This window comes from Scleropages formosus, chromosome 15, assembly GCF_900964775.1.
Source record: "Scleropages formosus chromosome 15, fSclFor1.1, whole genome shotgun sequence".
Taxonomy (NCBI): domain Eukaryota; kingdom Metazoa; phylum Chordata; class Actinopteri; order Osteoglossiformes; family Osteoglossidae; genus Scleropages; species Scleropages formosus.
The window spans coordinates 23,167,259-23,194,179 of record NC_041820.1 but is presented as its reverse complement, the minus strand read 5'-3'; the positions used below and the strand labels follow the sequence as shown (position 1 = coordinate 23,194,179).

Here is a 26,921-nt window from a genome sequence, read left to right as displayed (position 1 = left end):
TAAGTCAAAATTTACATATGCTGGATTCCCTCTTCTCCCCCACCATTCAATATAAGGGGAGGGTGAGGTGGCACAGCAGGTTTGGCCAGGCCTGCTCTGTGGTGGGTCTGGGGTTCAAGTCCTGCTTGGGGTGCCTTGTGATGGACTGGCGTCCTGTCTGGGGTGTGTCCCCTCCCCTTCCAGTCTTGCACACTGTGTTTCCAGGTTAGGCTCCAGTTTGCCATGACCCTGCTCAGGACAAGCGGTTGTAGACATTGTGTGTGAGATAGTTATTGCATTTTGATGTTTCTTCATTATTGTTATTTTCATGCTAGCTGTTCCTTTCACGTGTTTCTTCATATGTGCAGCATCCTTCATTATCGTATTTATAGTTGATACGGCTAAACCTGGTTCCCGTGCTATAGATGATAATCTTTGTCCACCTTCATGCTTCCCTATTATTTTTAATTTCATCTCCAAATCGATTGCTGTACGCTTGCAAAAAGGTTCTCATTTTCCTTTGAGCACACATTTACCACCAGGCATTGTAAACAACGAAATTGGTAAAAAAAAAAATATGTGTGAAAAGCACTACAGTACCGAGAGGAGATGCATTCATGGCTCAAAATACATGGAAAGTGGGAAGATGCAGCTTCCTACCTTGTTTGGCTACACCAACTTCCGCTTAACAAATCTTACTTTTGATGAAATCTAGACATGGTGACCTCAGAATCAAAGACAGAAAAATACCTGAAACCTGCCAGCAATATGCAACCACACAATGGAAGGAAAACAATATGGGTGAGAAGCAAATGAAACTGTTGCACATCAGTGCTTAGGGCTTCAGCACATGGAGTGTATCCTAGAGCTGTGGGGGAAAGTTTGTGAACCCTGGGGAATTATCTGTGTGGAAGGTCCATGAGTGGAACCCAGCTTGGTGTTCTGTAACATCCAGGCCCATTCCCTCACACTACGCTTTATGAAAAAATAAACAAGTGCTTTCCATGTCCAAGTCATGAATTAGTAAATGTAATCTTTCAAACTAAATATTCAAATTGATTTTGTAGGGGAAACAAACAAAAAACTGCCTTGAAGTTTAACTGTAGATCTATGTGCTGAATATATTCCTTCGGATAAATTCCTTATCCGAAATCCTTTCCTTTGAATACTCCTTGTGAAAAAACTATTCAAAATTACTCTCCCTCTCAACATTCAAAAAGGGTCTTTATAATTATAAATCCTTACATCATCAATTCCATATACCGCTACTCATGTAATATTACTGTGAGTGTTACCAGTTTTAGGCGCAGTGGGTTGGACCACAGTCCTGCTCTCCGGTGGGTCTGGGGTTCAAGTCCCGCTTGGGGTGCCTTGCGGCGGACTGGCGTCCCGTCCTGGGTGTGTCCCCTCCCCCTCCGGCCTTACGCCCTGTGTTGCCGGGTAGGCTCCGGTTCCCCGTGACCCCGTATGGGACAAGCGGTTCTGAAAATGTGTGTGTGTGTGTGTGTGTTACCAGTTTTAAAAAGATATACTCTACCAATTTTATATGAAGTTACCCATGTAACATATGTTGGTTTAAATGGTGACATGCGAAAAAGTGACCGTAGTTTGAGAATTGTGTGTCTGCATCTACGTGTCACCGTCTGTTGGTGAAAGGTGCTTTTTCAATGAGCTGTACAGCGCTTTCAAGAAAAGTATCTGCTAAATGTAATAAATGTAAATTTAAATATGAGTATTTAAAAGGGTGGCATTTGTATTTAAAAGCACAGCAAGTAGCACTGCTCGCCTGGGTGGTGTGAGAGGACGTGGGTTCGATCTCCATTCAATCTGTGTGGAGTTTGCATGCTCTTCCCGTGTTTGTGTGGGTTTCCTCCAGGTGCTCTGGTTTTCTTCCACAGTCCAAAGATTTGCTCTTCAGGTTCCCCCGTAGGGTGTGAGTGACAAAGACAGAGTGTGTTCCACTGATGTATGGATGAGTAAGTAGTGTATATAGCAGTGTAAGTCACCTTGGTAAATAAGGTGTTTGGGCTGATAGCAATACACAGGGTTCGTTGGAAGTCACTTTGGAGAAAAGCATCTCCTAAGTAAATACATGTAAAATCAAAATCATGGCTCAAACTGGTGTCACAATAAAGCGAGAGTCAAGAAGGCTACAGCAGAAATCTATACAGTTTACTGTATGAATTATCAATGATAAGAGGAAATGCAGTGTATAAACCACAGGAGAAGCAAAGCGGAATGCGCAATTCTGTATCGACACAGAAAATTACTTGGACTGCATTAATACGTTTACTGAGTGCTAAATGCTGAAGTTCCTCAGCAGGAACGGCGCGTATACAACAGCACCAATTACAGTGGGCCCTTCACTTACAGACACAGTTGAGACTAGAAGTCTGTTCGTAACTCACTATGTGTATAACTTCAAAGTCACTTTTATCATGCAATAAAAGCTGAAATCCCACCTGAATAATATACATGTCCCCAAAATTTTTAACAGGTTATGTTCTGGTGAAAAAAACAGACAACTATAATAAATAAGAAAACCCATATACTCTTGATAAAAACTGCCTGTCCAGTGCATGAGGGCAGTGTTGGGAAGAGTACAGCGTGAGGCATGGTACAGCTCCCCAATGTGACTCTACGACATCAATGTGTAAAATTACTGAAAAACAATGACTGAAAATAAAAACCACATCTCCACAGCCTGCCATTGAGTGAAACTCATCGATTTATCGAACAAACATGTATGGTGTTTGTCAGCTTCAGACCACTTTCAGCTTCTTTATCTACACAATCAATAACAGCTTCATCTAACATTGTCTCAGTTTATTAACAAGCTCATTTCAATAAAAGCTTGGATATAGCTATAGATTATATTTTTTGACAATTTTAACATTTTATTAACACTGAGCTACATTAAAACTAATTTGACATAACTGAAAATAAAAAGACATGGTCTCCATAACACAGATTGTTGACTGATTAATTCCATAAACCTGCACAACACTTTTTATATTCACTTGCAACACAGAGGAACACCACACACAAGCTGTACACCCCTCTACTGTCTTTATACTCTGAATGCATTTTACTGCAAACTACTGGCAGCACCCAGAAATGCAGGCATTCTCACCCCAAAACAGAAAAACTTCAGAAAATAGAAAACATAATTTAAAATAAATAAACTGGAAAATGTTTATATCGTCAAACTATTGCACCTCAGAAGTGTGTAACACAAGGAAACAGCGTACCTCCAGAACCAAAGCACACCAGAACCATGAAGGTTTCACTTCCTTTCTATACCTCCTCTCACCACCTCAGGGGGCACTCAGGACCCGGGACCATGTGCTCCATTATTCCTAGTGTTCACTGTCTGTCAGGTTTGGAAATGATCTGCAGAACATATGCAGTGCATTCAGAAAGTATTCAGACCCCTTCACTTTATCACTTTTTTTTTAATGTTTTAGCCTAATGCTAAAATTGTTTAAATTAATTTTTTCACCATCAATCTAAACTCAATACACCATAATGACAAAGCAAAAACAGGACTTTAGAAATTTTTGCAAATTTATCAAAAAAAAAAAATGAAATATCACACTGACATAAGTATTCAGACCCTTACACATAGTACTTAGTTGAAACACCTCTGGCAGCAATTGCAGCCTCCAGTCTTCTTGGGTATGACGCAACAAGCTTTGCACACTTGAATTTGGGGATTTTCTGCCATTCTTCTCTGCAGATCGTCTCATGCTCTGTCAGATTAGATGGGGACTGTTGGTGGACAGCTATATTCAGGTCTCTCCAGAGAATTTCATTGGGTTCAAGTCCCTTAACTAGAGGGACCACTGGGTTCTTTGTCACCTCTCTTACCAAGGTTCTTCTGCCCTGATTGCTTAGTTTGGCCGGTTGGCCAACTCTAGGAAGAGTCGTGGTTGTTTCAAACTTCTTCCATTTAAGAATTATGGAGACCACTGTGCTCTTAGGAACCTTCAATGCTGCAGAATTTTTTGTATCCTTCCCAAGATCTGTGTCTCAACACAATTGTGTCTCTAAGCTCTGCAGGCAATTCCTTTGACCTCATGGCCTGGCTTTTGCTCTCATACAATGTGAATTGTGGGACCTGATATAGACAGGTGTGTGCCTTTCCAAATTATGTTCACTCATTTAAAGTTACCACAGGAGATTCCAAACATTTCCAAACATGGTGTAGAGACACCTTAAAGATGGAATGTAATGTGCCTCGGCTAAATTTCATATGTCATAGCAAAGGGTCTGACTACTTATGTCAATGTTACACTTCACTTTGTAAAAATATCTAAAATCCTATTTTTGCTTTGTCATTATGGGGTACTGAGTGTAGACTGATGAGAGGAAAATGAATTTAAACGATCTTAGCATAAGGCTGCAACAAAAAAGTGTGAAAAAAGTGAAGGTGTATGAATACTTTCTGAATGCACTGTACATAACCCTAAGATACCACAACTCAAGTTTGCAGTGGTTATGGTGCCCTAATCAGAAAGCCTATTTGCATTGTGAAAATAGTAATGTTTTTTTACATTATAGTAAGACTTGTTTCCCACATCTAGGCTTGGTGGGATGGCCATCCTGTCCACTGCACATACAGAAAGTGTCTAGACTCTGGTAGGAAGTGATGTCAGTGGTGCAGTGCAGCTACATGTAGTGTAAATGAGGTCAGGGGTGACCGCAGCTCAGCAAGGCACAACATTGCACCGACTGCTTAATAAAAGACATAAAATCTTTGCATACAGCTGATGCACATAAAAGAGGAGCACTTACACTAAGTAGCTTTGAATGCGCTAAAAAAACTCGACTTTGAACGACTGTAGCTCACAGAAAAATAGATTTACTTCATGAAACCATTCGCACTGCACAAAATTCAGCCCCTCAGAATTAGAGTTTTGCTTCCAAGAGAATCCCTTATGAATTCTTTAGTCTCATTGCACTCATTTACTCTTTCATGACATTTTAATTATACATGGTAAAACATATAATTAAACAATGTAACAGTTCAACATACTGTATGTAGGCCCCTAGTGAAATTAAAGATTTTGGACTATCTGACTGTGACACGTCACCAAATGTTCACATGACTGCTTCCAACTGTAGCACCCTTGATAATTGTGATTTTAGTCACACACAACAGATGGACGATACATTAACCATGGTTTTACTACGAGGTTCCTTTAAGGCAATAGATGGTGTGCAAAAACTCTTGTTGTGGTTTATCGAGCTGTTCTCAAACAGTAATCTTCCCTGCAGTGCAGATGCCCATGTCAAAGTTCCACAGTCCATAGCAGTCCATGTAGAAGTGTTCACGATGCATGTATGAGTGCTCATGATGTCCGTTTTCTGAGTTTGATCTCATTTTTAGGAGGTATGGGTTCCGGCAGATTTTACCGTGCTGTACCGTACCATGTGCCGCAGTTTGTCGCTCCAGTGTGATGGAAGATATGACGGGTCGTGAGACCCTCACCCTGGTACATGTGTTTCACCAGCTACAGTTGGTTAATAAAGCCTGGTGAAATTCAACAGGCAGGGCGGTGTTCACCAGGACATACAAAGGAAAGGGGGGGGGTGCACGAGGGGCTTTTATTGCCAGGCTATTTATTCTGAAAAGCCCTCTTTCTGGAACACGCTGGACCAGGCTCAGCTGAAACATTCGCAGAACAACACAATGAACGCTGCTCTCCAACCTTCTCTAAACTGCCAGAAATTCCTGGATCCTATAACGTACATTTTTTAGCCAGTTTTTTTAATTCTTTTTAAGTCTAGATGCATACTATGACACTGGTCTTTGATTTTGCCCCTTTTATCAAGAGATGTGTCCACAAATGGACTCTAGTTTCTGTCTCACATTTACGGTTCCAGTCCTCCCAACCAGCGCTTTAGATGAAAGCCTTAAAGACTATTCTGCTAAGAAGAGGATGATAAATATTTTGGAAGTGTGGCATGCGCATTATTGTGAACCTACTGTCTCAGCGCCCAAACAATAATCACAATAATCCGTTGTATTTGCAGTAATGAGTTTCCTTCCAGACCCCCGCTCCCTCGCTAACATTTTATCACTGTACTAAAACACATGTGGCGAAGAGGATTTGAGTTCAACAGGAAAACATGAAGAAATGAGGCTAAAGGAAGGAGCAATTCAAAGCAAGTGGAGATTAAGGATTTCTAGCCTCATGATCTGCTCCACAACAACAAACAGAGCACAGAACTGAGCATCTTCCCTCTGGTGTAGGACCAGTAGTACAAAGGATCTTCAGCTCTCTGTGACGAAGCTGAGGCTACAGGAAATTCCTAGTACTGCAGTAGCGAACCCATCACAGGAATATATAGGTGGTCCCCGACTTAAAATGGGGTTACGTTCTCCGAAACCCATCGTAAATCGAAAATATCATAAGTTGGAAATACATTTCATACACCTCACCTACCGAACATCACACCCTAGCATACATGTGATGGCCATTACATGCTTGCTGCCATCATGCAGGGCAATTATCTTGAGTTTCTCCTCAAGAGTAACTGCCCTCCTCTACTTCTTCTCACCAGTAGCAGGAGACACAGATGGGCATTTCTGTGACATTATGGTTGTACAAAACACAATGTAGATATAGGGGGGTATCTGTATAGCGACTGTGTGGCAGACTGGGAGATGTAGACAGCTGCTGCTGCTCAGCATCACGAGAGAGTATCTCACTGCATATTGCCAGAGAGAAAAATTAAAATTCAAAGTATGGTTTCTACTGAATGTCTATTGCCAGCTCACCACTGTACAGTTGAAAAATCGTAAGTCGAACAGCATCTGTAGTGTTCAAACCTTTCCTCTCTCCATGGGGAGTAACAGAGATTTAATAGTCTCACTTTGAATTCGTTCTCATCAACAAGATTACACACACACACAAACGCTGGCTAAAACCGTTTGTCCCGAGCAGGGTCATGGCAAACCAGAGCCTAACCCAGCAACACAGGGCGCAAGGCTGGAGGGGGAGAAGACACACTCAGGATGGGACGCTGGTTTGCCGCAAGGCACCCCAAGCGGGACTCGAACCCCCAGACTTGCCAGAGTGGGACCCAGTCAAGCCCGCTGCGCTACCGCGCCCCCCCCCCCCCCCATCAACCAGATTACGTTCAGTTTTATTAATTATGTTGCAGAGGCGGTCAGTGTCATAAAGGAAGACTCAGATTGGCTGAAGCACAATGTACATAAGAGCAATTGGAGGCTGAAGACCACTTATCAGCAACGGAACCTTCAGTTTAATAAATGACTCTTTGGGGAAATTGCTTCACTGCTAAAGAGCCTAATCAGCACTGAATGAATTATCAAAATTAGCTGCGAGGCTGGTGTAGCAAGCAGTCTGATCTCTGATGGTCTTGGCTTCAGATGAAGATATAGAAAAGTATGGAAGGCATTCAGATGGGGCTGCCTCACACTAACACAGGTACAGGTTGGTAGGGGTAGGGCTGCTGTTTTCCATGTGTTCCAACTGTCCAAAAACTGGTGAGAAGTTAAAAATGGACTTTCTTAGTAAAAAAAAGTAGACCGATACATTTTATGCCAAATTGAGGCATTTGAATTTAAAAAAGTGAAAGACTTGTTCTTTATTTTCCTGCGACAAACAGCAAAAAGTAAAACTATGTTAAAAATGTGAATATGAAGAGTTCAGTGTGTTAAATCTTAAAGAAAAGGCATAGGAATCTGACCACAACTGGGTAAGGTCCAAGCCAAGCGAAACATTTTCCCTTACAGGCTTTAAGGTGATAAGCAGGAATCACTTGGAATTTTATAAATGCGCTCAAAGTTCAGGGTTGGGTTTAAATTTTAAGCAATTAAAAGTCATTATTCTAAGGAAGCAAACTTTACTGGAGAAGATGTATGCCCATCTATAGGCACAGGTTTTTTTCAACTGCACAAACATGCAAAAACTTTTTTGGGAAAAACATAATTACTGTATTCTGTATTTAAAGTGTCACACTTAACTGATTACAATATTGAACTGGACACATTTAATATGTGACAATTCAGATATGACTCATAAGGGCCCTTTAACCAAGGGTATATTTTTCCAGTATATAACTTCCTGGAAAGTATAATTTATTTCTTCTTTCTCTTCCAGTAACATGCAAATGAGAATACTGAAAAGGCCAAGTTTTCTAGTCAGGGTTCAGAGTGCTGCAGCTTAATGAAACACTGAGAGAAGATCTACTCACTAATTTTAACTGCCTTCAGCAACACAATCTGTTTTTTTCACTGTGTAGCATGACTCTGACACAGCAGACGGTTATGGTTGCACCCAAAGATAACCGCAGTTAGGGCAGAAGAAAGTAGAACACAGATCTCAGGTTCTTACAAAATTGATGTAATTATTTACATTTATTTACTCAGCAGACTCTTTTTTCTCCAAAGTTAAGGTTACCATTATTTACCCATTTATACAGCAGGGTAATTTTACTAGAGCAATTTTGGGTAAGTACCTTGCTCAAGGGTACTACAGCCAGAGGTGGGGATCAAACCTGCAACCTTTGGGTACAAAAACAGCAACTCTAACCATTACACCACCAGCTATCCCATATAGATTGTATTACCCATATCCATGTAAAGCTTACAGTAAACTTTCCATCCGAACTATATCGATATGAAGTGGTTTGTTGGCAGGATCTTACAGGGAGGCAGGAAGAGTATAACGCAGTACTGAGGACATGGTGCTGCAAAGGGAAGACCTCTCCACAGCATCATATGGTGGAACTCAACTATGGGAGACTGTTGGAAACCCTTTGGACATGAGATCACCTTCAGCCTCTTTCAGCATCTTCTTACCACATCCCTGACACATAGTAGTTGCTGGGCAGATACGTACTAATTTGTATCAAAGCTAACAATCTTGATGCATATCCCAGTAAAAAAATAACTGGTGAGAAACCTAAAGGAGAAGCAAAAAAAGACATCATAGGTCTGGGATAAAAAAAAGTCATCCCTTGAAGAACATTATATGTCTCATCTGATGTCAATGCAAATGTACCTCAAGACAAACCACAAAGATTTTCATCTATTATTACATGTATATCAGTTTCCTGCATATTTCATGGAGTTAACGGTCATAAAATAATTATTCCATACTAGGTGTTCATTGCTTTTCATAAAAAACTGTATGTCAACTTATACAAGAACTGCCCACTTTTACGAGTTCATTCATAAAGCCCAATTAAGTATTGAATCGAGGTGCTGATACGACATTTCAGGATGAATTCAATGTGGTTCGCATACTCCAGTAACTGGAGCAAAAGCATGGCACTGCTGCTTTCGTCAGAAAGGATATTTGGTGCACATTGAGGAAACCCTGGTACTCCTAGCACTGGGAGTTCTCCTGCTTCTCGTCCTAGAGCTTCTTCCTGACATGAACTCATTCTGGCAGGCTGCTTGCAACCAGTGTACCACACATCTCCTACTAGAAGCTGTAAAGTGACAGTCATGCCATGAATGCCCTACTTCCAGCAGTCATACTGCACCAAACAGTTGCTGCAGAGCAAAAGCCAGATGTGGTATTTCATAGTTAAAGAAATGCCAGGGAAAAAACCGGCTACAAAAACCTATCAAGGACCCAATGAGAGTTTTGCAACAACCAAATCCATGCATCATTCACTGACTGTATGCCTCGCAAAGGCATAAACCACTGCTTACGAATGTGTTGTGAGATTCTGGAAAAAGATGCTTCATAGTGACACCTAGCAATGTGACATACACATGCTTTTATTGCTTGGTGAACGTGTGATGCATAGCTTAACATGGTGTCATGGGAAAACAGTCATGAAAAGCTCTGGAACCTCAAATGTGACCAAGTTTCTTTCTTTAAATCTATCCATCTATTTATCTGTTTTGCTGTGAAAAAGTATTTAGAATTTCTCATTTCATCTATTCTTTGCAACAATTAAATCTGATCAGATCTTTCTTTCAGTTGTAACAGTATATGAATGTAGCGTGCATACACACTTTCTGAACCGTTTGTCCCATTCGGAGTCGTGGGGAGCCAGAGCCTAACCTGGCAACACAGGGCGTAAGGCTGGAGGGGGAGGGGACACACCCAGGACAGGACACCAGTCTGTCTCAAGGCACCCCAAGCAGGACTCGAACCCCAGACCCACCGGAGATCAGGACCCGTTCCAACCCACTGAGCCACCACGCCCCCCTTATATGAATGTAGCCTGAAAGAGAAAACGTGACATCAGTATCTTTTACATCTCATTTCCTTGGTGTGGAAACTAACAAAATGCACAATCATAGATGTGAAAAAATAATGACTTATTCACAGTCAATAACTGGTTACATCACCTTTAGCTGCAATGACTGCAACTAAGCACTTCCTGTAGCCATTAAACCAGGTCTCAAATAAGAAAATTCTGACACGCTCATCCAGGCAGAACTGCTTTCATCTCAGCAGCATCAGAACCGCAAATGTTTGCACTGCACCCATGTTCAAGATGAGCAGGAAACTGCGATTTGGAGAAGAGCTATTATATTCCTTGGGTTTTGCAATGTAGATGCAACTGAAAAGCACCTCTATACTGACGCAACTGATGTGGATCTCTAGTGCAGCTAGCTCAAGTATTTGACAGTTGGCCTTTTCAACACACTGCATGCTTTTTTCATCAGTGTTGCTGCAGGAAGCAGTCTCCACACTTTAGTTTTCTTGCCTGAGAAACTAATATGTCAATGTGGAGAGACAGGAAGAAAGGCTAAGCCTGCTGCACAGCTGGGCCTTGCTGCTCAATCGCAGTGGTGTGGGGGCTTCATTTAGTCCATAGTGCATTTTCTGTAAAACAACATGCAAAGTGATGAGGCTTCGTTGTCAGGCTGGAAAGATAGCTGCAAAGTTACACTGGAGCCCTGGCCAAAAAAGATTACATCGATTTCAGGAAAAATGTGGCACATTTACTCTAAAAAATTAGCTAGGAAGGTGGCCTGGGAAACTCATATGGATAAACTATGATGAAAAATAACTTGCAGATTGAACGATATCCATTTTATGCTCAAAAAAAATTAAGATTTGCTCAGTAAAAATAAATGTTTAATGACCTTGTAGATGTTATATCATCGCATATTAGACACCTTAAAGAGGACTTTGAAAACTGACATTGCTTTTGTTTGGTCAGTCTTCTGTATGGCTGTGAACTATGGTCATTAAAAAAAGATGGAAGAAAATATTCACTTTGGGAACGTGATGCAATTGAATGCTAAAAATACCACAAACCGAATGAGTTAGAATGAGAAGGTTTTAAAAGAATAGGTTTCCAAAACAACCACCCACCGGTCTCAAGACAACAGACAGAAAAGGGAAGAACTGTAGCCACATTATGATAATATCAAGAAGCAAATCAGTTTCATCCCAAACTTGCAAGGCAAAACAGAAAGAAGAGGAGGAACGTGTAGGAAGGTGTGTACAGCCTCTCCCAGACAACAAACTGCAGACATTAAGGGAAACATCTTCAACGTGCAAGAGACTGACAAGACATATAAGGAAATGATCAACAACACGAGCACTGGAAAAGTCACTTGAGCGGATGGATAGAAAATGGAAAAATTCAAACTGTCTAATTTCAAAAAAGAGGGCAATCATACTGACAAGTGACACTGACTCTTTTTCCTGTATGCAAGTGCACAAGGAAGATCCCAGTAGGACTGCGAATGTTAACGGGTATATGCTGTTCAAAGCAGGTTGATAGCTAATTCACCACCTTGAACGTCTGACCTGCTGGCCAGTAAAACAATAAAGAGACTGCTAAACTGGCGATGCCAGATAACACTGCTTTTACGAAATACAATGAAGTACTTAATCAGGTGCTTCAGATTAACTAAACAGCATATTAACAACAGAATCACTCTAGCTGGAGTCGCAAAAGTCGGGTACTGTAATATAATAAAATGTATCAGTACAATACCAAACGGTACAAATAAGAATAAAAAAACTGCCCTACACACTGTCACTGCATTATTGTTCTTATTGGAATCTGACATCTGTTATTAGAGCTGTGGAGTCGGTACACAAAACCTTCAACTCCGTATCCAGTAAGCCAATAATTGCTTCCGACTCCGACTCCACATCACTGCCCAAAAGTTGCACATTATTTTGGGGGTTGACTTATCTGGCAAATATAGGCCTAAACCTATATTACCTCTAATTTTTACGGGTCATCTTATACACCGGCATATATAGCACATTTAGTCAGAGTCGGTCATTTTTACCGACCCCAACTCCAGTAACCAAAATCATTGCTTTGGACTCCACAGCACTGCTGTTTATCATAGTCTTCATATCACGTGTCCAGATTACTCAGATTTTTGTCACACAAAACTCGTTAAACTGATCATAATTTTTACAAATTCAAAATTATAGTGCAGAGCATAGCTAAGTCCTCAGTACTTAATATTCTGCTCTGTTTCGCCCATGGTAGAGGTGCTGCACAGCACTAATGTAGGCCACGGAGCCATCAACAACCCTCAGAAATGGTGTAATACAAAAGCACATATATATATGTGTGTGTGTGTGTGTGTGCCTTCATGCTACTGTGATTTTGCCTAGAAGGGCTGAAAATGGTCACTCTGTGTTTTAAGTAGCAACACAAAAAAAGTAATGCTGCTCTCAAGCACATGATTTGTCCTCGCAGGCCAGAGGCTTGAACTCCATTACAGCTGCCTGTATCTCAGGAGCCTCGTCTGCCACTGGCATCTTCTCCTCTTATTGTGGGCAACCAGGGAGTACAGCGGGCGCCAAAGGAAACAGGAAACTCCAGAGCTCCAAAAGCTTCACAAACACAGCCTCCTTCCAGAAAGACATTCAGAGTCAAGCATTCTTCATACTTTTTACCCTGGAGGGAGTGGTGTCTGAGTGCATATCTGTGGTTGTGTACCAAGAAAAGAAAAGCATATTTGGGGAATGCAGGAGCATCACAAAATACATTGCAATATGCAGCAATTCATACACCATATACACCAAAATTATGTTTAAGATTTGAGTTGAAGATCTGAGACCAACTTAGACTCCATCTAGCATCTTAAACAAGTATGAAAGCCTACACTCCTAGAATTACAACTGCCCCCTTTGTGAGATACAAATAACTCTGCAAAAATTATGAATATTAATACTGTGAACTCTGTGCTTCCACTTACTGATTAATAACAGAAGATCAAGGAAAAGGTACTGTGTGCACACTCACTTTTTCCATACAGGATAGCTCATAAACCCTTGATTTTGCTCAAATCTTCATCAACTCATAAATTAAAAGTTGTAAATGAATGAATGAATGAATGAAACGAAACTAGACATGTTTAATCCCAGAGGGATACTCGCTTTGGTTACAGCACAAAATGTACAACAGCCATCCATATTTACATGCATAAGTAACCAAACATGTGAACAAGTACAACAATAAATGTTACCGAGTGAAACAAATAGAAAACCAAGTAAGTGAAAGAAGAAACAAACATCCCTGGGATGTTCTTCACAGGATTTTCTTGAAATGCAATTTCTGTAGTATGAGGAATTCCACAAAGCTCCAAGTGATGTCCAACAGCCATGTACTCAATCTATGTGTTTGTGTTTCTGTATCTTCCTGGAGAACATTACTGCAGTCTCACTTCACTGAATCAGCTCTGCACCATCATGCTAATCTGTTGGCATGGCAACCAAGTGCAATATCCAAGTGGCCTAGAAAATGATGCCCGGAAAAAGCACTGAATAAGCTTTACGATGCAATAAGCAACAAATCTTTGAAGCATTTACAAGTCACAATTGCATGAAGCAGGCTTCTCTAAATTATAAAAAGGTTCAACTGTCAATTATGAAAAATACAAATTTAAAAATTTTCAATACATGATACAAAAATACCTTTGCTCCGTGGTGTACTACATAGCTATATAAAAGAAATTTTTGGCAAAGCCTGCTGCACTCAGCCACATTTTTTTTTCAAATTTTACAGTATAACACTTTACAAATACTGTATAAAAACATACTAATCTAGAAATGCAGATACGGAAAAAAGTTTAGTATTTCACGCCCTGTGCGGGAATTCCAGACCATAACTGAGCAGCGTGTTTCACATGGTAGTATTGCCAAAGGAAACGACAAGGGTACAATGATGATTCTGCACCTGGAGTTCAAGTGTCATTGGATTCAACTCTTTCACTCTTCAGTAGGACGAGGTGAAACTAGCAGTACTGGCAGTACTGGCAATATACTGCCCCAGCACAGTCTATTTTATTCAGAAAGAAAGAGGATCCCATCCTCAACATGTCTGCAAGTGCTCGTCCTTTGCAGAACAGAATGCTGCAGTAACAGAATTAATGAGCATGCATAAGAAATTATACTGCATCTCCTATGAGGACAAGGGTGCCCAAACCAATGCACTCACTAGTACACCTTCCTCTATCACTGGGTCTCACAATATATTTGGGAGGGCATCACAGCGCACAGGGGAAAGGTTAGACAGCATGTGGCACCGTAGTTAGAGCTACTGCCTTGTACCTGAAGGACCCAGGTCCGAATGTCATCTCCTGCTGTAGTACCAGGTAGTACCCTTGAGCAAGGTACTTACCCTGAACTGACAGAGTAAAAACTGTATAAATGTCGCTTTGGAGAAAAGTGTCAGCTAAATGAACACACTTGTTTAAAAGGTGGACAAGTGCTCATGAGCATCGCAGCATATTGCCCATTCAGTAAGACTCACTGTTTTAATATTATACAATATTACATACACACACACTGTTACAATATTTTATATTGTCCTTTTAGCACTGTGGTGGTTCAGCAGTCTCCACCGAGATGACTGAGAGAGGAGCAGCTTGCAGGGCTGGGTACACACTGGATGGGACATCACTCCATTAAGGGAAACTCATTTCTGCACAAATTCACAAACATACAATTCACCTGAGCGGCATACAGCAGAAGGGAAAGGACCTGGACTAGCTGAAAAAAACAAGAAGAATACACTGCCACACACATAGATCTGGGAACATAACACCTTATCTGTGGGCACACTGTCTTTTATTGAGGGTAAATATTGCACAAAATACTACATTAAGATTTTGGTACGACCAACAAAACTAGCACCAGCAATCATTTCAAACCTCTCTATGGGACCAGATGCACTACCTGACTGACAAACCATGGCTGATCATCCTGCCTGGCTATGTGTCAGACATGACAATGTGCACCATGGGGGCCCTGAAGTGACAGTCCTGGCTCCCTTCTTCTGACCTGAAGTACAACAATGAGTCTGTGTTCTCAGATGACACAGTGATAGTTGAGTATATCAGGGACGCACTGGAGGTCAAGTAGAGGAACCTGGTGAAGGACTTTGTGAGTGGAATAAACTGAAGCAGCTACATCTCTAAATTGGAAAGATCAAGGAGATGGTAGTGAACTTTATGAGGCCTAAGGGTTCAGTGTGCCCTATGAGGACTGATGGAGTGGTGGTGGAGGTACTGGGAATGCAGGTACCTGGTGGCTGCAATGGACATACAACATAGAGGCACTGTGCATGAAAGGACAGAGTCGTCTACTTTCTAAGGAGGCTCAGGTGCTTTGGAGGAAGCTGAACTCCGTTGGAGATTTCTCCACCAGTTGGTTATTACACATCCAGCATTTTTTGCAGTGGAACGCTGGGGCAGTCACATTAACAAATGTGTTGCCAGCAGGATCAACAAGTTAATCAGCAAGGTGGGCACCATCCTGGGACAGAGGTTGGACTCTTTGGTAGACATCTCACAGCAACGGATACTAAAAAAAAAATTTGACAGCGAATCCTTATAATGCCGAGGGGGGTAATCTCTTAATGGTTGGGTGCTACTGAGATTTCACAGTGTCCCACCACACCCTGCACCACCGCAACTTCAATCATCATCTCACACATGTTTCAAATGCTTTAATGTTTTGCATCTAAATATATTTGCCTAGAAGGGGGTGCGGTGGCGCAGTGGGTTGGACCACAGTCCTGCTGTCCGGTAGGTCTGGGGTTCGAGTCCCGCTTGGGGTGCCTTGCGACGGACTGGCGTCCCGTCCTGGGTGTGTTCCCTCCCCCTCTGGCCTTACGCCCCTGTGTTCCCGGGTAGGCTCCGGTTCCCTGTGACCCCGTATGGGACAAGCGGTTCTGAAAATGTGTGTGTATATTTGCCTATTAATTTACTCATTTATTTTTCTACTTTTCACTTGGAAAATAATTTTTCTACTCATTAATGTTTTTTTTTTTTTACCCATGTGTGCACATAGTGTATATATATATTGTGTGTGTGTGTGTGTGTGTGTGTGTGTTGTACATTATATGCTACTGCAATCAAAGGGAATTTCCCTCTGGGATTCACAAAGTTTTGTTTAATTTGTTCATCCATTCATCCATTCGTTCGTTCGTTCGTTCGTTCATTCGTTCATTTTGCTTTGGAGGAAAGCATCAGCTACATAAATAAATGTAGCTCGTTCATGGAACAAAGCATTTTTTCCGTGTAACTTCCCCTAACTGTAAGGGCTCTCTTACCCCCTGAATGTGTGCTCTGCTCCCAGGGGGCTGTGTTACAGTCCAACACAGTGGTCCATCAATGTGATTTTCCATGAAAGGTGGCTGGAAGTGAGGAGTGGACTGATAAAGCAGTAGATGATGATTAACGAAAATGCCAGCTGCTGTTTGGCTGAGCAAGTCTTTAGTAAGAATCCCACTGTACAAAGACACAAAAGAACATCAGTTTATTGGGAATTTCCAATGGTTTGTTCTATCCTGTGAGAAGTGACAGCACGTATGTGGAGATGGTGGCCATGTACAAGCAACGGGGTGTGCACATGGACAACAGGCTGGAGCGTACATGCAACACTGAGGCCCTGTACATAGAAGTTGTCTTCTCTTTCTGAGGAGGCTCTGGTCACTGTTGAAAGAACCCTACCAGCTGACTGTCACATCACATCAAATTACATTGTCTGAATTGCTTGTCCTATACGGGGTTGCGGGGAGCTGGAGCCTAACCCGGCAACACAGGGCGTGAGGCTGGAGGGGGAGGGGACACACCCAGGACGGTACACCAGTCCGTCACAAGGCACCCCAAGCGGGACTCAAACCCGAAACCCACCGGAGAGCAGGACGAGGCCCAACCAACTGCGCCGCCGCGCCCCCCTCCCCAGCTGATTGCAGGCAGTGTAATTTTCCACGGAGCTGTACAGTGGGCTAGTGCCATTTCTACATGCAGAGTGAATAAACTAAAGGCTCAACCCTCACAGTCAGACTGGACTCTGGAGGAAGTTGTACAGAAAAGGATAATGAGTTAGGGTTAGGGCTCCTATCTGCTATGGGTAATGCCCTTCAACCTCTGCACTCCACCCAGGCTAAACAGAGGAGCACCATCAGCAGCAAACCAGCTCAGGTATGCTGCTCCAAGGAACAAATCCTGAGGTCGCTTGAACAGCCATTAGGCTCTACAATGTGTCCTTTTACTGTGACGGTGGTGCTGACCTTATATTACAGTCATGCGCTACTTACCGACTGACCGCATATATGACGGTGGTCCCATAACATTATAATGGAGCTAAAAAAATTCTTCTTATTACTGTACTTTTATCATTATTTTACAGTGTACTCTTTCTATTTATAAAAAAGTTTACTGTAAAACAGTATGCTACGTTACGCCAGCAGCAGTGTCATAAATCTCGTGTGTACCACGTCTCTTGACTGTATTGAGGCTGTACCATATAGATTTGAATAAGTACACTCTATGATTGAGACTATACCTTCTAGGTTTGTATAAGTACACTGTGATCGAGGCTATATCATCTAGGTGTGTATAAGTAAACTCTATGATGTACGAAAAATAAAAAAAGATCACCTACTAACGCATTTCCCAGAACGTATCCCTGTTGTTAAGCGACGCATGTCTGTATTATTTACTTATTTTATTTTATTTATTGTGTTATTCCACACTTCCCAGTTTTTGCCTCTATTATGACACCTGGTTTTAGATGTATGAGTTGGTCAGCAGTCCCAGATGTCAAAGCCCCTGCTGTTATCTCGCAACATTTCCCTGTGGGGGGGGCAACTTTACAATCAGTACCATTTCTGGATGAAGAAAAAAACAAGTGGTGCTTTCTCGAGTACACAGTGATGAGCACTTCAGTACATCTGAGCTCAACTCTCCTCCAGGGAGTGTCGCATGATAGCTCCACAGAAACAATATCCCATCTTCCCTGGCTTGTCAAAGACACATAAAACATGTAAATAAACATACATATATAGAAAGCAGGGTCACACTTATAAATACTATGGTTATTTTAAGCCAGGGTTGATGGAGAACTCTGCACATTAACTTAAAAGGAGCAAGACCTGGGACATGAGGGTCTCTCTTATTACACACAGCTGTAAGGCCAGAGTGGATTATAACGTTCCCAACTGCTTTTTTGTCGCAGACCAGCAATCATTTCGGGGAGAACTAAATCGCTCCCTGTGGAGCGACAGGGGAGGCAGCTCCAGCTGACACAAGCGGTCTCCAAAGCGGGATTAATAAAGGCTTCCGAGAAGATCATTAACTTTTTCTACTTGTTCTACTTTAAGGGCTAAATTAACCCAGGATTTAGCTCCCCCTGCAAGGATATAATCTCAGCAAAGAGAAAGCAAAATTGCAGGGCAGCCCTGATGTACAGGTTAGATGGGAATGTTTTAATCTGTCCGGGCGAGGCTGAGAATAACAATGTGATCGTGCATCCAGAAAGTTCCCAACCTCAAAAACTATGTAGCCAAGCATGCATTAAAACATGCGTGGGCCATTACAGCAGAGTCTCCCCCGACCTTATGAAGGTAAAACATTCCCGAAAAACTCTCCATGAGGTGAGTTTTACACATTTCTGAGCCCTATAACTGGCACCCATTTACGGTAAAATATAACCAAATCATACAAAAGGTACTTTCCCTTCATTACTTACACTATAAAAAAAATGTATGGCTGTCTTGTTCAGCTCTTTCATAGCTATTACATACTGCTCACAAACAAAACATAAGTACATAGGAACTAATTCAACCTTTCAATACAAAGCAAGTAAAGACAGAAAAAATCAATGAAAACATTGTACAGATGGTCCTCGACTTACGATGGGGTTATGTTCCGATAAACGACAGCTGTCCAGCATCACGACAGAGTATTGTGCCGCATATCGATTTACAGGAAAAAATCAAAATTCAAAATTCAAAGTACGATTTCTACTGAATGCGTATCATTATTGCACCATCATAAAGTCAAAAAAATCATAAGTTGAAGCATCGTAAGTCGAGGAGCATCTGTAAATTACTCTCAGTCAACAAGTGGACATGGTTTGGACAGTCCAAATGAGGCCATGATTACCGCGATTATAACCTGTAAAACTATCAACAAAGGTATCAATGTAAATGTAAGGGCTAATGGAGGTGGAGAACCTCGTTAAGGTGGTGTGAAGAAGGGCTTTGTAAACTGGGATATTAAATGGAACTCCTTGTAAGATCAAATTCCTGCAATTACAATGTGGGTCTCTGTGGGTCTGTCCGTGCTGAACAGTTCTGCAGTTATTCACATACACACATCAGTCAGAAGTTACTCAACATAACATCCCCCAACATATGCACAGCACAGACCTCTGTTAAACAGCCTTACATGGACCAAGCTGTAACATTAATGCTAAAGGGTTTCTACATCTTAATATACAGTATATATAGTTCATTTTAAGAAGCATCCTTGGGAGGATGTGGCCGTGTGACTTTAAGAAGCATTATACTATTTCTGTGATCAGTACAAGCTTTACACCTTTCTAAAAATGGACTTGAAGACCATTCAACTTAAGATATAAGGTATGAAAACAGAAAAAAAGATTTTATTCAAACCTTAGACATTCATACTGCAATATTATATTGTGGATTGCTATCATTACCCAAGGGCAGGTTCCATTTTTTTGGACTTTTTACATTAACATTTGTTCATTTTGCCAACACTTTCCTTGACTTAGTGTTAAGCTACTAGCACTGACTTACCCATTTATGCAGCTCGGTAATATTTATCATATCAGTTTAGGGTAAATAGTTTTCGCAAGGGTATTATAGAAGGTGGGAATAACAGCTGGGTCCTGTGAGTGTAAAGTGGTGACTCTAACCAGTGCGTCACCTGCTGTCCTGCATACTGTCTTGACTGCCTCAGTTTTGAAAGGTGGCAGTGGTGTTGAGCAGCAGGGGAACTACATTAAATGCAGTATTGCCTCTGTGTAATGAGCTGTTCCATTCTGTGAACGGCTGCAGATGAGGCAAACACCACTGATGACTGCCAGACCACCCATAGAGGCGCGTGAGAGCCCACGCTGCCATGCACGTGGCAGCCCCCCCGGCGTCACCCCTCCGACTGGAGCGCCACATTTAGCAGCCAGTGAGGGACTGCACACATAAACGGGGCCCCAGAGTGTTTCCCTCCACTGGCCCTGTATTTGCATAATGCCTTCCTGGTTGTGATCCAGCTCTTCTAGGAAACGGCCACCAACATTTACATCCATGGAGTCCTGGCACAGTTGCTCCTTTTGGGAGAAATGTCTCTAATTTCTTTTTTGAACCTACATCGATTTATTCTCAATAATCCATTTTAAGACAGTATGAAGGAGGACTTTTGATAAAATGCACAAAACTCAGTCATTTGCTATTATAGTCTGAATTCTTGTTTCCTTCACTAAAAAAAGAGTCATTCCAAAAAACAATATTATAGATGGTACTGGGAAAAATACAGCTGCTAAGTATGATGTATATTACCAATGTTACAATAAACGTACCTGAGTAGTTTGTCACATTTGGTTCTGCAACAGAACAAAACAGATATACCAGAAAGAAGACCCAATTATTATTACTTTTTCACATTAAACAATTAAATAAATAAGAACAAATACACACAGATGAATACACTGTGAGCAGAACTACGTGTACTCAAGAAACAAACAGTAGCGCAATACACTACTATGACTTTCTCTACACTCCTTTAGTATCCTGTTCCACAGTCACATTTGTAAGTCTGCTCAAATAATATCACAAAAATAAATATAATCAAATTATTAAATGAATTTCAGGAATTATAAAGAGATAAGGGTCCAGCATTCCCATTTGTCTCACTTCCTTGTCTCTCTCCACTGGCCTGCTGTAGTTACCCATATTAAGTTTAACACACTGGTTTGAGTCTACAACATGAAGGATCTTCATGATCAAACATCAGATCTCCTCCCTAATTTCTACAGGCTCCTACACCCCAGCAGGAGCACTGTGCTTCTCCACCTCTGACCCTTGGTGGATCAAAGCCAAATGTCACAAGGTTTTCAGTTTGACCCACAAAGTGCTAGCATAATATCATTCTGTCCCTCAGAGCTGCTGAATCCCTTTCAACATTGAAAAAAAGGCCTCAAAATGCACCTCTTTCAGACTCACTTCTCTCCTGACCTCTTAACTGGTCCATAAACCTGCATCACACCATCTTTTGCAATCATCTCCATGTTTCCCATCAGCAGGATAGGAAAAACTACTGATAGCTAAAACAGCTGTTAATGTGTGCTGGCACTTACACTGGTTTTGGACAAACTGTGTTTCGAGAACCACGCGTATGCATGTGTACAGTAATTCCTTGTTGCTGATGCATCTGCGAAGCATATGTATATATGTATGTATAAATATAAATATGTACATATATATATATACACACACATATATAAATAATCATGGCCTTTCCAACCTGCAGTACACTACAGTTCTCTATGTACAAGCAAGGAAAAGAGTAAAGGCAGTGGGACACAGGAATGGAATTTTCCCTTTTTATCACGTAGCCCAGCATTTAGTATTTTAGTCTATTTAGTTATTTAGTCTTATTATTTGAGTCATTTTATTGCATTGAGTATTTTAGTCGAACAACACTATTCACCAGCCTCACACCCTTTTTTACTCACAAAGAGTACAGCTGTACCCGTTGAGCCATCTGCACATACTACAGGGTAAAATATTTTACACAGGGTTAGGTTGTGTATGCTGAGCAGCCTGCCCTCCTGCAGTGTACAGCCAGAATGCCCTTTCAACAATATAATGCAGGGATGTCCTGGAAAAAGGCCCTTAACCATTGTGCCTTATGAGCTACGGTTCTACAAAAAGAACGTCATGAGTAGGAAAGAGCTGTATGAAGCTTCAGCAGCAGCAAACAGGTACCAGCGCTCATTAATGTACTTTTATTGGTATAATCAATAAGCACCTGTGAAGTGCATAGACACAGTGGTCTGAAGCCTATCCCAAAAAGCATAAAGGCGATGTACAGTACGCCTTGGACAGGGAAATCACATACACTACAGGTCATTTAGTGGGTAATTCTGAGACAGCAGTCCATGTGAAACACAAGGCTTTGGAGTGTGGGAGGAGACCCATGCAGACAGAGGGAGAACATGCAAACGCCACAGGCTCTGAGCCGGATTTCACAGACTGAGCTGGGATTGAACCCCTGTCCAAACCCACAGCCCAGGAGCTGCAAGACACCACATCAGTAGAAGAAAATTCGATTCAACTGTGACAATTCCAAATTTTTCAAATCAGAACTTCCTGCAAGACCCAGTCCTTCCAGTCACTCTCTGTCAGATCTAGGGTAAAAAACTATCTTCCAGATATAAGAATATGTAAAGGGGAGGGGGGGGGGGTGTTGGGGGGTTAGCAATAGAAGTGCGTCCCTGTCCACCAGCTGTGCTCCAGCCATCACTGTATTAAAAGCTGATCATCAACAAATCTCCTGAAAACACAATAACACAAATAGAAAGTAAACCAGCTCACTGGATTATATCTGAATTTTGTTAAATGAAAGTACATTAATTTTGCTTAGATATGCTTTGAGTTTGACATTAGAACCAACATGTACAATGAAATCAGTGTAAACTCACCAGAGTACTGCACTATGGTGCTGGGGAGTGAATCCAATTGGCAGGCATGCTAATACCTTCTAAAAATGGTTTTAAAAAAAAATCACAGTTTTCGAGGTACTGCAATTAATGGCAAGTGCTAATTATTGGCTAAGACTTGTTCAGCAGGTGCACATAAAATGTGACAAGGAATGACAAAATCTTTCGAGCTTCTGTTTCCCAGACCACACCAGGCTTGACCAGGGAGCCTGTTTGCCCATGCGATGATGCATGAGCACAGTAAATTCACCGCACAATGATGCAAAATGCCGCTCATTCAAGAACTACAGAAGAGCATCTGGCATACTTTCTGTAATTCTCTTATCATGGATGGGATGAGTTAGAATGAGAAGGTTTCAAAAGAATTTTCTTTGCAAAACAGCCAACCTTTGTCGTTCAAGATGACGGCAGAGAGAAAAAGCAAGAACTGCGGCCACATTATAGGATATCGGAAAGCGACTCAGTTTGCCCTCTGGTCTTGGCCCCCTTAGCCCAAGGCAAGACAGGAAGAAGGAGAACAAGGGATAGCAGCAGTGTCCAACACATAGAGAACATCTCACAGAGAAGACCAGAGGCTCTAAGGGAAACTTCTTCAACGACCAGGAGACCAAAAAGATTGACACCCTTCGCATCAAAGAACCTCTATCGATGGATGCTAAGAGATGTTCACTGGACACTTATGGTGCTCACAGGTTACTCAAACATTCCCAAAAAGCAACAGAGGTAGACTGTTCTCCAACATCTGGTACACCTACCTGGTTTTGTAGTCATTCAGGTAGGAGGTGGAATCACAGTATATCTGGTGGAAGTAAAACCGATGCGACTGGAGATTGATATCCATCTCGGCGACCATATCAAAACAGTCGAGCTGTCTCTCAGCCGGGACCGTGTGCCCCCTGCAATGCTAGCAGGACTGGCACAAGAATGGTGTGAGCAGCAGAGGCGCCGGCTTACATCACCCAAGACACACTAACCTATTTCCAAACATCTGGCCAGGATTGGGCTCAAAATAGAAGAGGAGAGTTTAAAAAAATGACAGGAATGAAAAGATCACCAATCACTGACTTTTCTCCTCCTGGTGGGTCTTTAGGCTGGACGGGAGCCCTGATGCACAGATAAAATGGCAAGAGCGGCGGCTGCGGAGCATTGGGCAATGCTGCAGAGGAGCTAAAGGACATGAGGGATTGGCCTCATTTCTCACTGGCAGCGCCATCGGTTGGCCACGGGCAGATTATGGCTCTGTGCTCTCGATCCCATCCCGAGGATGCCGGCTGCTACTCCCTTCAGCACTGATAGTCTAGGTATGCAGTGGAGACCCCGGAGGCTCCTCACCCCACCTGTCAGGCTCATTTTCCCAGCCAATGAGCCGCTGGCTCAGGCTCACATTGACAGCTGCAAGTCCACATTGATCGGGCCTTGAGGCCGCTGGGGGTGTGGACTAATAGAGCGATTGAAAATCTCTCTTTGCTCAGAGTACACATTCCCAGTGCTCTTAAAACTTCTTTGCAGGAATTAAAGGGCACATGAGGAGCATGTCAGTGTTATGAAAGGCTTGGTTATATCGTAATTCATATTAATATGCACATTCTCTGGCGGTCCCACAGGCTATCCAATATGAAAGTTTAATTTTAGCCCACACCACACAGAATAAACATGCAGCTAGGGATCAATATTGCATGGAAACGCAGCCTAACGGAAACTGGGTGCCGACACAACGCCATCCGGAATTTTTTTTTGCCTTGGAATTTGTGGATTAAGACAGCACTGCAGGTCAATAATCTCCGCCATCATCAGTGGCAGCAGTTTCACCGCATCCCAGGACTGAAGAGCTGTGTGTTCTCAGGGCACAGAGAATGGAGCACATGCATGTGCACACGCACACACACACACACACACACACACACACACACAGAGCAGCGACCACCTGCCCCCCCCAGCAGTGGTTCACATGGAAGGTTGCTGCAGAGTGGAGCCCAGCATCCTCACCATTAAAGGGCCAGCGCAACCATTTCTGAGCATAGGTGCAACACTCACTGCATCACTCTTCGGCCTCCGATCACTGAGATCACCATGCACTGGCTGACCACTGGAGGAAGGGAAACGCCATGCAGACAAATCCAGCTCCCACCCCCTCTCTTATTACGTTCATGAATTTCGCTGACACTTTTCTCCAAAGCGAAGTACAATGTTAAGGTACCTACAATTATTTACATTAAATTTACATTATTTATTCAGCTGGTGCTTTTCTCCAAAGCAACATACAGAGTTAAGCAATCTGCATAGCAATACAGCTGGGTAATTTTACTGGAGCAATTGAAGGTAATTTGTTGTATGGTACTAAAGTAGTAGGTGAAATTAAAAGGGCAACCCTTGGATCCAAAGGCAGCAGCTCTAACAACTACGCTACCCGCTACCACAACCACGTGCTCCTTCAAGCCGGATTTGAAGCAGCAACCTCAGGATGGACATGCTTGAAGGATACCAAAACAAATGACTCCATGAAATGGTGACAGCGGCTCCCCTTACACACCCCATCCCATCTAGATGTGCACTCAAAGCTTGTCCTGTGCCACTCGCTTTTATGACGTTGCCACTGTTGCATGTTCCAGAAGAATGATGTGACAGATATTCTCAGGATGACCAAGTGAATCAGAGAAGCAAAGAGCATACTCGCACCGCACCTGGACTGCTCAGGTCCAAAAACAAGACCAAAGGGCTCCATACAATGCATCTCCTTGATGAGTGTCCCTGAGAGAGCCACAAAGATGGAAACAGGGTCACCAAGAGGAGTAAGGCAAGCAGAAGCCTTACCTGAATCCATCAGAAGAGAACATTGCAATTGTAGGAAGAAAGAGAAGGAGGAGGAGGAACAGAGCCAGAGGTGAGATACAGGTGCCTTAGGAGGAGAGCTGCGAGGAGCTCCGCAGGGTGGAGCACAGGGGAGTGCGGCCACACTCTCATCCCCAGGCTCAAGCAGGGATCCAGGGCCTTCAGGGCTGCAGCTCGCCGGGTGTTTCACAGGCAGCAGCTTGGCTCACGTCGACAGTGGGGGGGGGGGGGGGGGGGGGGGGGGGGGGGGGGTGACCACGTGTCCACAACTGACCAGTCCCTTTGCAGCTCTGGTGACATCACCATGCAGCAGTGCAATCGCACTTGGGTGAACTGATCCGTTTAATTAGTGCACCTGCACACGAGCGCACGCACACACAAACACACAACATACAAGGAGGACAGTGGGGGATGACAATGATGTTCCCAACTGTCCTGAGGGAGGACTGAACTTATGGGATAGACAGATAGATAGATAGATAGATAGATAGATAGATAGTGTGTATATGTGTTGTGTGTTGACTTTGTGTAGTCCATCTGCCCCATGCAAACAGAGACAAATAAGCCGCTTTGCAGGGACAAGGTCAGTGGAGCAAAAAGCATTCTCATCCCAGGAAAGACGCTTCGCTGAGCTTAGTGGCTGCACGCGCCATGACAGCTGGGGTCAGCTAATCAGCAGCCAGCATTTTTGCTAAATGAAGCTCTGGAAGGAGCGGAAGGAGACACCCCACTGTGTCGCGGCACAGATGATGCATTGCATCATTTCATACTGCGAGACTTCACTATACTTCCCATGGAGTAAAAAGGAGTAGCATGGGCCAGATGTGTTTCTAAATTCAGAATTTTCTGTATTTTACAAAGGTAATACGACTTACATAACATACCCAAGGGGTCTGGGGCAGCAAGTCATAATCAAACACATTAATATTTCTGTAGCGAAACTATCAATATTCACACTAAGGGGATAAAGGCTATACACAGTATCGCAGTTTATTTATACAGCAATACAGCAGAATTAAATACAGTAAGTATAAGTACAGACCATAAATACTCTAGTGACTCATTTCTAAGGAAAGAATTCAGTACAACTTCAGACATGGAGAGGTTCAGACTGAGCTACCTACATGTACATGTACATGTGATAAATCTTCATTA

The 26,921-nt window shown here is 42.5% G+C and overlaps 1 protein-coding gene across 3 annotated transcripts in view; it reads right to left on the bottom strand.

Moving 5' to 3' along the window:
- Positions 1-26,921, bottom strand: part of evla (Enah/Vasp-like a) — a 78,834-nt gene that overhangs the window by 38,047 nt on the left and 13,866 nt on the right. For 2 of the 3 annotated variants that reach the window (XM_029258511.1, XM_029258517.1), the window contains exon 1: positions 25,749-25,808. The exons of the other annotated variant lie outside the window; for it this stretch is intronic. In XM_029258511.1, the coding sequence (XP_029114344.1) occupies positions 25,749-25,771 (23 nt within the window). In that variant the 5' untranslated portion in view covers positions 25,772-25,808. Of the gene's footprint in view, positions 1-25,748; positions 25,809-26,921 lie in introns of those variants that run through there. 3 annotated transcript variants of the gene reach the window in all.